At 41.1% G+C, this 13,569-nt stretch overlaps 5 protein-coding genes and 2 non-coding genes across 7 annotated transcripts; 6 read left to right on the top strand and 1 right to left on the bottom strand.

Moving 5' to 3' along the window:
• Window positions 915–1,156, top strand: LOC109708023. The gene has a single exon (XM_020229591.1). It carries the CDS (start codon window positions 944–946, stop codon window positions 1,127–1,129), a length of 186 nt encoding a protein of 61 aa, XP_020085180.1. The 5' UTR covers window positions 915–943; the 3' UTR covers window positions 1,130–1,156.
• Window positions 1,154–3,803, top strand: LOC109708022 (bifunctional nitrilase/nitrile hydratase NIT4B-like). The gene is made up of 5 exons (XM_020229590.1): window positions 1,154–1,339; window positions 1,435–1,614; window positions 1,693–1,986; window positions 2,612–2,893; window positions 3,502–3,803. The coding sequence occupies exons 1-5, from the start codon at window positions 1,183–1,185 to the stop codon at window positions 3,651–3,653; spliced, it is 1,065 nt and encodes a 354-aa protein (XP_020085179.1). The 5' UTR covers window positions 1,154–1,182; the 3' UTR covers window positions 3,654–3,803.
• On the top strand, window positions 5,913–8,302 carry LOC109707304 (sugar carrier protein C-like). Its single transcript, XM_020228473.1, has 4 exons — window positions 5,913–6,314; window positions 6,388–6,850; window positions 6,943–7,435; window positions 7,530–8,302. The coding sequence occupies exons 1-4, from the start codon at window positions 6,182–6,184 to the stop codon at window positions 7,983–7,985; spliced, it is 1,545 nt and encodes a 514-aa protein (XP_020084062.1). The 5' UTR covers window positions 5,913–6,181; the 3' UTR covers window positions 7,986–8,302.
• On the top strand, window positions 8,791–10,861 carry LOC109707155 (E2F-associated phosphoprotein). Its single transcript, XM_020228258.1, has 3 exons — window positions 8,791–8,921; window positions 9,737–9,902; window positions 10,333–10,861. Exons 1-3 carry the CDS (start codon window positions 8,852–8,854, stop codon window positions 10,571–10,573), a joined length of 477 nt encoding a protein of 158 aa, XP_020083847.1. The 5' UTR covers window positions 8,791–8,851; the 3' UTR covers window positions 10,574–10,861.
• Window positions 11,524–11,596, top strand: TRNAF-GAA. The gene has a single exon. It is a non-coding gene; the product is annotated as a tRNA-Phe (tRNA).
• On the top strand, window positions 11,622–12,854 carry LOC109708038 (protein BOLA1, chloroplastic). Its single transcript, XM_020229609.1, has 2 exons — window positions 11,622–11,773; window positions 12,308–12,854. The coding sequence occupies exons 1-2, from the start codon at window positions 11,699–11,701 to the stop codon at window positions 12,647–12,649; spliced, it is 417 nt and encodes a 138-aa protein (XP_020085198.1). The 5' UTR covers window positions 11,622–11,698; the 3' UTR covers window positions 12,650–12,854.
• TRNAT-UGU lies at window positions 13,462–13,533 on the bottom strand. Its single transcript has one exon. It is a non-coding gene; the product is annotated as a tRNA-Thr (tRNA).

Below are 13,569 nucleotides of genomic sequence, written 5' to 3'. Positions count from 1 at the left end.
AATTATTATTTTGCCCTTTCAAATATACCCTTTCACCATCACTGACTTTCTTATTTGCCCTTAAAGTCAGGGGCACAAAAAGTATTTTGACTTTTGATTTTTTTCCAATATACCTCTCTACTGTCCCCAACATTTCTTATTTGTTTTTAAGTTAAGGGCAAAATTGGTATTTTAATTTTTTTTTTTAACTGTGGTAGATGTTTAACTCACGTTTAACTCAAGTTAACTTAACTGGAGATAACTACGGGGTGTTTTGCAATAACGGTGGAACATATGAGAGGTATTTTAGAAAAAAAAATAAAGATAAATTGGATATTTTCAAACGTATGAGAAGTACATAGATAATTATTCCTATTATTTATTTATTTATTTATTAAAGAAAAAAGAGGAGGGTGAGCAGGGGTTGAAAAATGAAAATAAATAAAAAAAAAAAGGGGGATGAGGAGGGGTTGAAACTTGAAAGTAGGGATGACAATGGATACGGATATTCAAAGTTTATTCAAATTCAAATCTGAAGAGAATGGATTTATCCAATGCTAAATGGGTATAGTTTCGAATATAGATATCAAAAACTAAAATCGGATGGATTTTGGTACGAGTATGAATTTTAATTGTATCCGACCCGATTCCGTACTTGATCTGAACTCGAATTTATTTTATATATTTGAATTTATATTTTAAAATTTTAGATTTAATATAATATATTTTGAAATTTTGAAAAGAGAAATCATTATTTCGATTTGATTTTCAGGTTTAGATTCAAGCTTCGAATTTTTAGACGGATTGAATTTGGATATGAATTTTTAAAATTTTTGTCAGATTCGAATTCGGGTTTGGAGTCGGTTCGGGTTCGGATTATTGAAAATCCGTTTGACATCCTGGTTGAAAGGAAGGTTCTGGAGAGTGGGCGGTGGGGGTAGAAGGGATTGAGAGTGGGGGGTGGATGGGGTGGTGCTCGCCGTCCACAGGGAAGCAGGCGTTGGCGACTCTCTGCTACTTCGGCGCGGGCGCCGCCCTCTTCGCCGTCGGCGCCCACCTCTCCTACGCCCACGTCGCCCCGCAGCGCGCCCGCACCCTCGCCCGCGACGCCTTCGTCCGCGACTACCTCCGCAAGAAGCGCGGCCAGTAGCCCCGAACCTTCTACAAACAACCTTCCAGAACCTTCCAGAACCTTCCTCCCCCATGGCTCTGGTTCCCGCCAACTCCGCCCCCGCCCCGGCCCCCGCGCCGCCTCTCATCGCCGAGGTCGAGATGAACAGCTGCGATCCCACCTCCGTCACCGTCCGGGCCACCGTCGTTCAAGCCTCCACCGTCTTCTACGACACCCCCGCCACTCTCGGTACGTTCCCATCGCGATTCGTCCCGATTCAAATAGAAGTGTAGTTAAAGCATTCCGCCATTTTGATTGCTGAGAATTCTGATTCTGTTCGGTAGACAAGACGGAGCGGCTGGTTGCGGAGGCCGCTGAGCTCGGATCGCAGCTGGTCGTGTTCCCGGAAGCGTTTATCGGCGGCTACCCGCGAGGTTCTACGTTCGGCGTCGCCATCGGCAGCCGCTCGGCGAAGGGAAGGGAGGAGTTCCGGAAGTACCATGCCGCGGCCGTCGACGTGCCTGGTATCATCAAAATTTCGTTCAGTTTCTTTTACAATTTGCTTGTGTTTATCTGATGGCTGTCGTGCTCTGCATGAGCAGGTCCGGAAGTTGATCGGTTGGCCGCGATGGCCGGAAAGTATAAGGTTTTTCTGGTAATGGGCGTGATTGAGAGGGCGGGGTATACTCTTTACTGCACCGTTCTGTTTTTTGATTCTCAGGGTCAGTATCTAGGCAAGCACCGGAAGCTCATGCCTACAGCTCTGGAGCGCGTGATTTGGGGGTTTGGAGACGGATCGACGATTCCGGTGTATGAAACTCCGCTTGGAAAAATAGGTGCCCTTATTTGCTGGGAGAATAGGATGCCACTTTTAAGGACTGCATTGTATGGCAAAGGTAAGCTTTTCGACGTATGCTGTCGAAACTTCAGGGGATTCTCAAATGTTTTTGAATAGAATGCGGTACGATGAAGTAGTATGCAATAGAATCAGAAATAGAAACATAGTTAAAACAAGCCCTTAGCTCAATTCTAGTAGGATTTGAACCTACAACCTGTTGGCGTAAAGGGACCGGCATTTTGTATCGTGGCGGGCGGTCAAGTTGGACTGAATCATATTCGAAGTAGCAGGAGGCCGGATAGGACCGAGTCACAATTGAGACTTGTGGACACTATGTTTGAATGCTTTAAGTGAATTAGTTGGATATTTTTAACCGCTCGAGTTTGTGGAATTAACGGTTTGCGCCAGTGATATTAGACAACCTGCTAATTCACGGTTAACGCCGGTACTCTCAAACAATACCAGTCCCACGCTTCCTTCATAACTTGTGGAACTTCTTTGAAATGGCTCTTACCATGTCTCATCTTATACTTGGCCTCAAAGTGGCTCTATCTCATTATTACATTCCATGGTATCCTGGTTCTGTTCATTTAAGGTCACAAGCATACGTGATACGAGTAACTTCTCGTAGTTGTAAAGTACGCAAATTTGTTATATGAGAACTTCCTTTCATGTTTCTACAGGTATTGAGATATACTGTGCTCCTACTGCCGATGCCAGGGAAGTGTGGCAGGCCTCCATGGCGCATATCGCTCTCGAGGGCGGATGCTTCGTCCTGTCCGCGAACCAGTTCTGCAGGAGAAAAGACTATCCTCCCCCGCCCGAATATGTCTTTGCGGGTCTAGAGGACGAGCCCTCTTCAGATACTGTTGTTTGTGCTGGCGGAAGTGTCATCATTTCGCCGTCTGGCGCAGTCTTGGCTGGCCCCAATTATGAGGGAGAAGCTCTCATCTCAGCTGACTTGGGTATGAATTTTTTTTAAAATTATTTCTTTCAAGACTCTGAGAGAGTATAATTTACTGTGAAAGCTATGTTGGCTAAACTGCTAGAAACTCCTTCGCAATAATCATAATTTTGCCTTCTTCCTGTAAACTACAAGATTTTATCACTCTGCTTCATTAGTATTCAGTTAGACACTATCTATTACTTTGTTAATGAGTCAATAGGGAAAAAATGCAAGTTTATTTGAGGATATTATGATATCAAAGCAGTTTTTTTTTGTATGATATATATCTATTACGGCAATTACCTTCTTCATGGTAGTTAGAAAGAAATACATAATTTGGAGAAGAGTGAAGGAGAACTCGCTGAAATATAGAAGCAATTCGATCTATCAAAACTACAAATTGAGTTTTCTTAAGGGGAAGTTGTATAGTCAAAGATTTATGGATTGGTTCATGTGAAACAATCATGAAAAAGCATGTGATGAGAATTATATAATAGAATGTATTAGGGCCTCTGTTTCTTATGAAACTTCATGCATAATTTGAAATCCTTTGGACCATTTTGAGCAATTTTGGTCTTTTGAATGCTTAACATATAAGCGGTTCTATCTTTTCAACATGATTTGCAGACCTTGGAGAAATTGTGCGAGCCAAGTTCGATTTCGATGTGGTCGGGCACTATGCAAGGCCGGAGGTGCTGAGCCTCACTGTGGAAGATCATCCGCTGAACCCGGTGTCATTTGCATCTGCCGCGAAATCTGAAAGTTCACAGAAATCATAGTTGTTCATCAGCCTCGTAATCTTACAAAATAACATTTGTACTTAAGTGTAATCTTGTAACATTTGTTTGGCACTTAGTCACTGTCAATTACAAAGGATTGTACTGTACTCTTCAGAGTTCAAATGGAACAGTTATGTTTTGCTGGTATCAGCTCTGCTGCATTTCCTTTCCTCTATCAAATGTAAGAAAATAATGGCATGGGCTCTAGTGATTATGGTGACTGATAAGTTTACAGTTGAGAAGTAAACAGATGATACTGGTTGTTCCTAGCGCAAGTAGTAAAGGGTTTAATGATTGGTACCCGAGGTTTCAAGTTCGAAGCTTTGTTGCTTTATATTTTTAATTAAATTTATTTTTTGAAAAAATAAACGAAACAGAGCATACTATTTCTTTCTCACAAAAAAGAAGGAACAGAACAGATGATGTGAGCATGCCTGGGAGCAAATCTCTCTAATCCATTATTTAAATTGTCTTCCGCACTAGTAGCTTGAGCTTTTGCCAAAAATTGGCCTCTATTTTAATATTCATTGAACTTCTAATATTTATCAAATTGGTCCGTTTCATCTAATCTTTAGTTTATTGGAGTAATGATGTAAACGAGTACATTTTATCTACTTTAATAAATAAACATTAGGTTACTAATTTATGCCCTTAATATACATAAGGTTAATTCTAAAGTCACTTAGTCATTCGAATTAGTTCTTCATCAGAAAAACTAACATTAGATAACAAGTCAGGCTAATTTTATATGCAGAAACATCGATATTCAGAATATCTAAGAAGAATATAATATTTGGTAAATAAATAGTGTGGCCGAATTTTTTTTTTTTTTTTTTTTTTTTTTTGAGAGATAGATAGCACGCTATCCATTTTGTTTATTTCATTTAAAAATAAACTTAGCTACCGACCATCCCTAGAGCATATGACAAAGGGCTTGGTGGTTGGTACCCGAGACCCAAGTTCGAATCCTAGTTGATTCACATTTCTAGCTAAGTTTATTTCTAAATGAAATAAACGAAGCGGGTAGCGTGCTACCTATCTCTCAAAAAAAATAAAATAAAATAAACTTAGCTGAAAATGTGAATTAACTAGGATTCGAACTTAGAACCTCGAATACCAATCATCAAGCCCTTTGCCACTTGCTCTAGGGACAGCCGGTTTGTGGCCAAATATTTAGAACAAACAACAAGTATATTCAACTTCTAAATTTTTTTTGAGAAAAAGATAGCACGCTATCCATTTAATTTATTGAAATGATAAATTAGGCTACATGTACGAGACAACATCGGCCTCGAGAGGGGGTAAAAAAAGAAAAAAGGAAAAAAAAAAAAACTAACTGACTACTTCGGAGCCTCCGATTAGCTGGGAGTAACAATTCCCAAAGGTTCAGGATAGCCTATACGAGGAGAGGGGGTGACTGGGGTCTGGTCGAGCCTTTTTAATTTTAATTGTATAAAAAGGTTATGTTTATTGGATATAACTTCTTTTTTTTTTTTTTTTTTAAGAGAGATAGATAACACACAACCTGCTTCTTTATTTTATTTAAAAATAAATTTAGCTAGAAATGTAAATCAATTAGGATTCGAATTTGGGTCTCGGGTACCAACCATCAAGTTCTTTGTCACTTACTCTAAGGACGGTCGGTGATTAAGATTAGTTGGGACGGTCGGTGATATAACTTCTTAATAGGGAAAACTTCAAAAACCCCCCCTGTGGTTTTATACATTCTCACTTTACTACCCTATGGTTTAAAACGTATCAATTTGCCCCCTGTGGTTTCATTTTTATCTTTTCGGAAGCTTTTTCGTTAACCTTTCGTTAAATTATATACAAAAAACTTCAGATAACCATCTATATTTATCGAATATTCACTTTAGTATCCTTTAATTTTAACTTTGTCACTGATTTAAGAAAAAAATAATAATAAAATTGATAACAAAAAGAGAAAAACGAAACCATATGGGAGCAAATTGATACGTTTTAAACCACAGGGTACTAAAGTGAGAAAGCACGAAACCACGGGGGGGGGGTTTTGAAGTTTTCCCTAAAATTTTCATTATTGTGACGTTCTAATCACAATAATGAAACAGTATCTATTNGGGGGGGGGTTTTGAAGTTTTCCCTAATATTAAGATTAAGTTTATTTCGAAAGGGAGAAACTTTCTCCTCCCTCCTCTCTTTCCGGGCAACTACTAGTAGAGAGAGAGAGAGAGAGAGAGAGAGAGAGAGAGAGAGAGAGAGAGAGAAACCCATGCACGTTGCGACTCCACATGTGCAGCGTCTTCTTATCCACTGCTAAATTAAGCATATGTACGTGGAATGGAGTTTAGAGAGCCTAAAAGAGGAGGCAATGACCGGGAACATCTCCCGCATTATCCCCTTCTCCCTTTAAAACAAATTAAGAGAAACGAGAAAGGAACGGTTCATTTACTCGCTCACTATAGTACAATTTGATTGTATTCATAGAGACTTGAACTAGAAGATTTTCGTGTTCGAGTTCGTGTTCGGGATCAGGTTCGGGTTCAAACATGGCGGGAGGCGGATTCGTGGAGCATGGGGAGGTGAAGGACTACAGCGGCAAGGTCACGGCCTTCGTGGTCATCACCTGCCTGGTCGCTGCCACCGGCGGCCTCATTTTCGGTTACGACATTGGAATTTCAGGTACGTACATATGATTTTGTGAAATTCAGAGAAAGCGTTGAATATAAAGTATTAAAACACCGTTCTATGTTAGGTGGTGTGACGTCGATGGACGTATTCTTGGAGGAATTCTTCCCGTCGGTGTACCACGACGAGAAGAGTGCGGTCGGCGGGAAGAGCGAGTGGTGCCAGTTCGATAGCCAGCTGCTGACGGCGTTCACGTCGTCGCTGTACATTGCCGGCCTCCTCGCCACCTACGTCGCCTCCGCCGTCACCCGCAAGTCCGGCCGCCGCATCTCCATGCTAATCGGCGGCGCCAACTTCCTCATCGGCGCCGCCCTCAACGGTGCCGCCGTCAACCTCGCCATGCTCATCATCGGCCGCATCCTCCTCGGCTTCGGAGTCGGCTTCGCCAACCAGGCCGTCCCCCTCTACCTCTCCGAGATGGCCCCCCCAAAGCTCCGCGGCGCCCTCAACATCTGCTTCCAGCTAGCCACCACCATCGGCATCCTCGTCGCCAACCTCGTCAACTACGGCACCAACAAGATCCACGGCCGGTACTGCTATGCACCTGCTAAATTGCTACGAAACAACCGTTTACCTCTAAAAGCTTAAGATTTTATATATATTCGAATTGTGAACAACTTAGATACGGGTGGCGCATATCGCTGGCGCTCGCGGCGGTCCCCGCGGGCATCATGACGCTCGGAGCGCTCGGCTTGCCGGACACCCCGAACTCTCTGATCGAGCGCGGGCACCACGAGAAAGCGAAGGCGACGCTGCAGAAGATCCGCGGGACTGACGACGTCGACGCGGAGCTGCAGGACATGATCGAGGCGAGCGAGGAGTCGGCGCGGGTGCAGAACCCGTGGCGGAACATCTTCCAGCGCCACTACCGGCCGCAGCTGGTCATGGCCTTCGTCATCCCGGCGTCGCAGCAGCTCACCGGCATCAACGTCATCATGTTCTACGCCCCCGTCCTCTTCAAGACCCTCGGCTTTGGGGCGAACGCCTCCCTCATGTCCGCGGTCATCACAGGCGCCGTCAATGTCTTCGCCACGCTCGTTTCCATCGTCACCGTCGACCGCGTCGGCCGCAAGGGGCTCTTCCTCGAGGGCGGCGTGCAGATGATCCTCAGTCAGGTCGTAAAAAGCCTTATGAGTTGGTAGTTAGATAACAATGTATGTTTAAGGATCTTCTGTTCTGATGCCATGTTTTGTGCATTTTCAATTGCAGGTGACTATTGGGGCTATACTGGGAGTAGGGTTCGGGAGCAGCGGAGAAGGACAGCTGTCGAAGAACCTCGCGAACGGGGTGCTCATACTCATCTGCCTCTACGTGTCGGCGTTCGCTTGGTCGTGGGGCCCGCTCGGGTGGCTCGTGCCGAGCGAGATCTTCCCGCTGGAGATCCGGTCGGCGGGGCAGTCGATCGTCGTGTCCGTCAACTTCTTCTGGACCTTCCTCGTCGCGCAGTTCTTCCTCATGGCGCTCTGCCACCTCAAGTACGGGCTCTTCTTCCTCTTCGCGGCCTTCGTCATCGTCATGACGCTCTTCGTCGTGCTCTTCCTGCCGGAGACGAAGAACGTGCCCATCGAGGAGATGAACCTCGTCTGGCGCAACCACTGGTTCTGGAAGAACTACGTGCTCGACGAGCACCTCCCCAGCAGCGGCGTCGGCGCGCGCGCGCGGTGAACTAAACGAAATGCTTTGTGTATATCTATGCTGTTCCCCCCATCCTTCCTCTCAGTTTAGGACCACATTGTATCACCCTGCATGCACAGTGAAAGAGTGTGTTGATGCTCTGATAGACCTTAGGCTTTTAGTCAGGTTTTACTTTGGTTCTTTAACTTTCAAAATGAATACTCAACACCATAAACTTTCATAGACACTTCAATTTAGTTCCAGTTTTCGAGTAAAAAGTTATGACCTCCACCTGATGCATTCACATTTTTAGTTCCATCATTCTATTTTCGCAGAAGTAATTTTTAACATGCTATCAGAACAATAAATCTCGAGTTTGAAGCCTGTTGCGTTCATTTTCTCATTTAATTTCCTCCCTAACATAGCATCAATGTCTCGAGCCTCGCTATCAAAACCAAAATTGCAACATTGTCCAAAAGCTTAAGCTTTTAAACGGCCGTCCCACAAATGTATGCAATAAAGCACAACAAGAACAAAAGCGAATCGGCTTTAACGTTCAGAATATTGAATATATATACAAATAAAAAGCTCAAGAACAAGTGGTGCAATAGGTCCTATAGTTGATCTATAAAACTCTATATTAATTTTCGTAATTTTGTTCACGTGGTACCACCGGATCTCTAAATAGTTTAACAGCGAGCTGACTCGCGGACAACGAGCTGAATTGCCAGCGCCGGCACCAAATCGTTCCCAAATCCAGGCCCGATATGGCCATGAAACATATCGGGCTAAAAGATACCGGGTTTGGATACCAAACTGAGACCCGGCCCAGTCCACTATTCTCTTTTTTCATTCTTGAATCCTCTAATCGAACCCTAAAATGCAAAGAGAGTGGGAAGCGAAAACGAAGGTGAAAAATGGAGGAGGGCTCGCGAGAGAAGCAGCCAATGGAAACCGAAGAAGCACCAGATAATCACGCCGAATTCGGTACTTTTTTTTTTTTTTTGGCTTATTTTCTTTTCTTTTATCTTATAATTATTATTATTTTCTACGTTTTTCTTTTACACATCATGCCTAAAATTTTTGCAAGTGTTAAGTAGGTGTAAGATAAGAGCCAGAAAATATTGAATTGAGATGGGTTGTGATTTTTGTAGAAGCAACCAATGTTGAAGGGAGTGTTGAATGAGAAGTTGTAAGGGTAATTTACTCGAAAAAAATAAAATTTGAAAATATGGCTAATAAGTTTTTTTTTTTTTTTTTTTTTTTTTTTTTTTTTTTTTTTTAGNTTTTGAAGTCAGTCTTGTAGCAATTATTTATTTTGGTAATTAGTTTGTTTAAATTTGGGTAAAACCGTATAGAACTTGCCTGAACTACGTATCATCCACTGCTCGGTCTTTCAAAATTTTAATTTTACTATTCAATCTTTCAATTTTTGACTTCAAACACTCGCGCGAAAACACCCGAGATAACAAATTTGTATATGCAACCTGAATTCTCCAAGTTCCTTGGTCCAGTTTTCTGAAGTCATAACCAAAAAGAAAATTCAACCAGGTAATTCTTGAGTTGTAAAGAATAAAAGCCCAAGAAATTATGCCTCATTTGAGTCTAATTGGTAATTTTAAGTTTAATGAAGACTGCACTTATGTTGTTAGTTGATGAAGACTGCACTTATGTAGTTGCTATTTGAAGTTCTATGAAATGGCCAAGAAACTCGCTTCACTGGAATCCTGAAATTGCATCGCTTTCACAATGATTGGATATTATTTTGGCCATTTTTTGACATTTGCTTTTATGGTTCTTAGTTTCTAGTGATGATGAGATAGACTACTCCGTCAAACCCGAGTTCTATGATCCAAATATTGATGATATCGACGAAAAATGGGCTCATAAACAACGAAAAGGCCGGAGCTCCGATGCTATTCTTAGCTGCCCTGCGTGTTTCACCACCCTATGCTTGGATTGTCAGAGGTATGATTTCCCGTCACTACGAATGTCTGTTAGAGTATTGAATACGCTAGTACGGTTAGTAGTATTCTGATTATGTATCAGTGAGGCATAACAAAATATAAACTAGATGTTGTATATTTGACATATACTAGTGTGACTAAATATAGAATATTAGTTGAAATTGTATAATCTAAAATCTCCACATAACAGTAGTCTAAGTCAAAATAATGACCGACCGTCGATAGCTATTCATTTTTCTCTGACCGACGTCAGCACGATCTTGCTGCAAATATTATCGATGGCCCGAAGGCTTTATCAACATTGTGATAAATTTGTAACTTCTGAGTAAGTGTCGACGGTACGATCACGTAAAGCACTGCTAATTCTGAATGTTTTGTTCACATCGAGAATGTTAATTCCCTCGTCGTGTTCCCTGTTCTTCCCATTACAGGCACGAGAAATACGTGACGCAGTACAGGGCCATGTTTGTTCGCAACTGCAAGGTTAGGACCGACCAGATACTGCGTCCTGCGAAACGAAAAGGAAAGAAGTCGAAAGCCCGTAGTGACTCTGGTAAGCCCGAGGAAGAGGTATTCCGGCCGGTATGCTGTTCAGTTTGCTCAACTGAGGTCGGGGTCCTCGACGAAGAGGAGGTCTACCATTTCTTCAATGTCATCCCTAGTAACTCCTGAAGCCGTCTTTTTTTGGTTTTGGTATCAAATTGTAGGTTCTAGATATCTCTCTCAGGTTATGTCTTTTGCTTATGTCTTGTGCATCTAAGTTTTTTCATCCAAAGACCAGAAGCTTATGTATGATGTACTGGATTAACTTCGAAAAATGGTTCTGTAATATAGTGCATTAGACATTAGTGCTGTTCCAGCTCTCATGAGAATCTTTCCAGTAAGAGTTATTTTGCTTTCATAAGATCAAAGTTGTTACAAAAAAATGGGTAGAAATAAGAAACTGGTGGTTGAGTTCAACTGGACACATTTTTCAGGCAGTTTTTTTTTTTTGTAACTTTTTAATGTACAAATAAAATTGTTATCTGTAATTTATATGAGGATGTATGGGATTGGAGACAAGATACAAAGAAAGATTAAAAAAAGACAAAATGGTTGATCTTATTAACATTTCATTGATTCTGATAATACCATATTCAATAATGTGAGAGAGAGAGAGAGAGAGAGAGAGAGAGAGAGAGAGAGAGAGAGATGGCTTCATCAGGAAAAAGAAAAATTGTACAAGGAAACCTTGAACTTCAGCATTTTTGCAAATAAACTTCTGAACTTTTAAATTAAGCGATTAAATCTTCTAAATTTTATCAAATAGTTTAAGAGACCATCCTTTCCGAGGCAGTTGAGCATATTGTGTCTTTACAGTACACCATAATTATTAGGGTAACAATCCCTGCAAAGTCCAATCCTATGTCTTTATTTGACTAAAAATCTAAGTTCAAGAGATTTGCTTGTTTGATTCGCCGAATGTGAAGTCCAGGTTGAAGTGAACTAAAGTTCAGAGAAAAATTACTTTTTTTCCGCTGTTCGTTTGTGCTGCGAAACTGAAATTTTTCAATTTTTATTATTTGTTTGACAAAACAGATTAAATAAAATTAAAACATTTTTCGAAAATTAAAAACAAAGTTGCGGGGATAGCTCAGTTGGGAGAGCGTCAGACTGAAGATCTGAAGGTCGCGTGTTCGATCCACGCTCACCGCAATTCTTTAAAAAAAAAAAAAAAAAAATTCACTCATTTTATTTTTATAATTTCTATTATATTTTGTATTATCTTTTTTTTTAAAAAAAATTAATATCCAACATATGCCCAGGCTCTTCTCGTCCCCCCCAACCCAAGGTCTCTTCTCAACACAAGGGCTATTGCTTTGCTTCTTTCGTGTAAGTCCCTCATCTCTCCTTTATTCAGATTCTAACGCTAAATTTAAATCCCTTATTAGGGATTTATTCCCATCTCCAATCTATTTTGTGCCCTATCATCAAACCATACCAAGGGGTCAATTTATTTGGTGCCAAAATATTAGGGTTTTCGCTTTTTAATTGAGAAAGAGAACCGAAATTAATCATAAAATTAACATAAAATTTGCTATTGGCATCATGCATAGGAAAGTTCTCAGAAAAATAGAACTCAGCTACATAAATTTGATGATGCCCATTTAAAGCCTAATCAGCGGCGCAATAGATCCGCCGCACGAACAGAAACTCTCCTGTATTGCATATAAGTATATTATTTCTACTTTGTTGCTGCCTTGTTCAAATTTATGATTTGTATATTCGATTTAAGACGAATCGGTTGTGGAGAAATAATATGGAAGAATTTTCGCAGTGGAGTATTTCATATGAAAATCGAAAGTTCATGGTGTTAACAATTTTCCGATAACGGAGAGTTTCTGACCATTTTGTTTTAACATGTAGGGTCTAAGATACCTGATAACCAAAATGGGCTCACGGGGAACCGCTGTCGCGCTATCGAGGGCTAGTAGAATCAGGCAAAAGCTGCAGGCCGCATTGGAAGCCAGTGTGCTGGAAGTAGAGGATGTTTCGTATCAGCATTCCGGGCACGCAGGTGTTAAGGGGGTGGACGCAAACGAGACCCATTTCAACATCAAGGTTGTTTCAGCGAAATTCGACGGGCAAAGCCTCTTGAAACGCCACCGGATGGTGTACGATCTTTTGGGCGATGAGCTGAAATCTGGACTCCATGCCATTTCCATCGTTGCGAGAACTCCGCAGGAGTCGGCGCCATCAAATGCCTAAGAACATGGGTTCTGGCTTGTGACCTGAACTATTTTTATCTTTCGAGATGATGCTTCTCGCAGTCATAAGTTGTATGTGCCACAGAAACTGCTGTTTTTGGCTACACATTAATCTTCATGATAGAAAACTTCGCTTTTCTTTTCTGATAGTCTCACTGTTTGTTTGCTGATTGGAGTAATCTGACATGAAGGTAAACATTTTGTCCTAGATGTTTCTATTGGAAGATGTTTGTGTAGGCAACTGCAGCAACAATGTCAGATGCTGGCAAAGGTTATTTGTGTTGCCTAAACATAGTAGAAAACTTGTTTTGAAGAATGATAGAGTTGCTTCAGTTTAGCATTTTTGAAGAATATGATGTTCGAATTTGAAGAAGTTAACAATGAAATGTCAGTAACCTGTGCAATGTTTCTAGTTGCAGTAAGTGAGTAGCAGTAGGATTTCAGTTTGTTTTCTGATATGAAGCTCAGATCTTAACTAGATTGTTTTTTCTTTTTTGAGAAAAACAGTATCTCGCTAGAACGCAGTCTTGAAAAATATTGAAGGCAACCACAATAAAAAAGAAAAATCATAGAAAAATTACTACTCCTCACTCAAAACTAAGTCACTAAGAGCTGCAAAAGTCAGCTCACGTCTCGAAGTCATCTAGTAGTAAAAAAAAAGTCAAATGATTGGTTCTTAAAAATTATGTTATTTTTTTTCCAGCCAGATCATCCGCCAACAGGTTGCTAAACATGGATTAACTTGGTTATATCAATAAGTTGACTATAATACCATCTTAAAATAAAAAAATAAAAAAATAAAAAAAAGAAAAATGCCCCCATGCAGGATCGAACTACAGACCTTCAGTTTACAAGACTGACGCTCTACCACTGAGCTATAGGGGCTGCTACTTGATATTTCATAACAAACTTTTATAATAA

The sequence above is a fragment of the Ananas comosus genome, linkage group 3 (assembly GCF_001540865.1).
Source record: "Ananas comosus cultivar F153 linkage group 3, ASM154086v1, whole genome shotgun sequence".
In the NCBI taxonomy this organism is placed as follows: Eukaryota; Viridiplantae; Streptophyta; class Magnoliopsida; order Poales; family Bromeliaceae; genus Ananas; species Ananas comosus.
The sequence above is the reverse complement of the archived record's forward strand: the minus strand, read 5'-3'. Positions and strand labels throughout refer to the sequence as shown.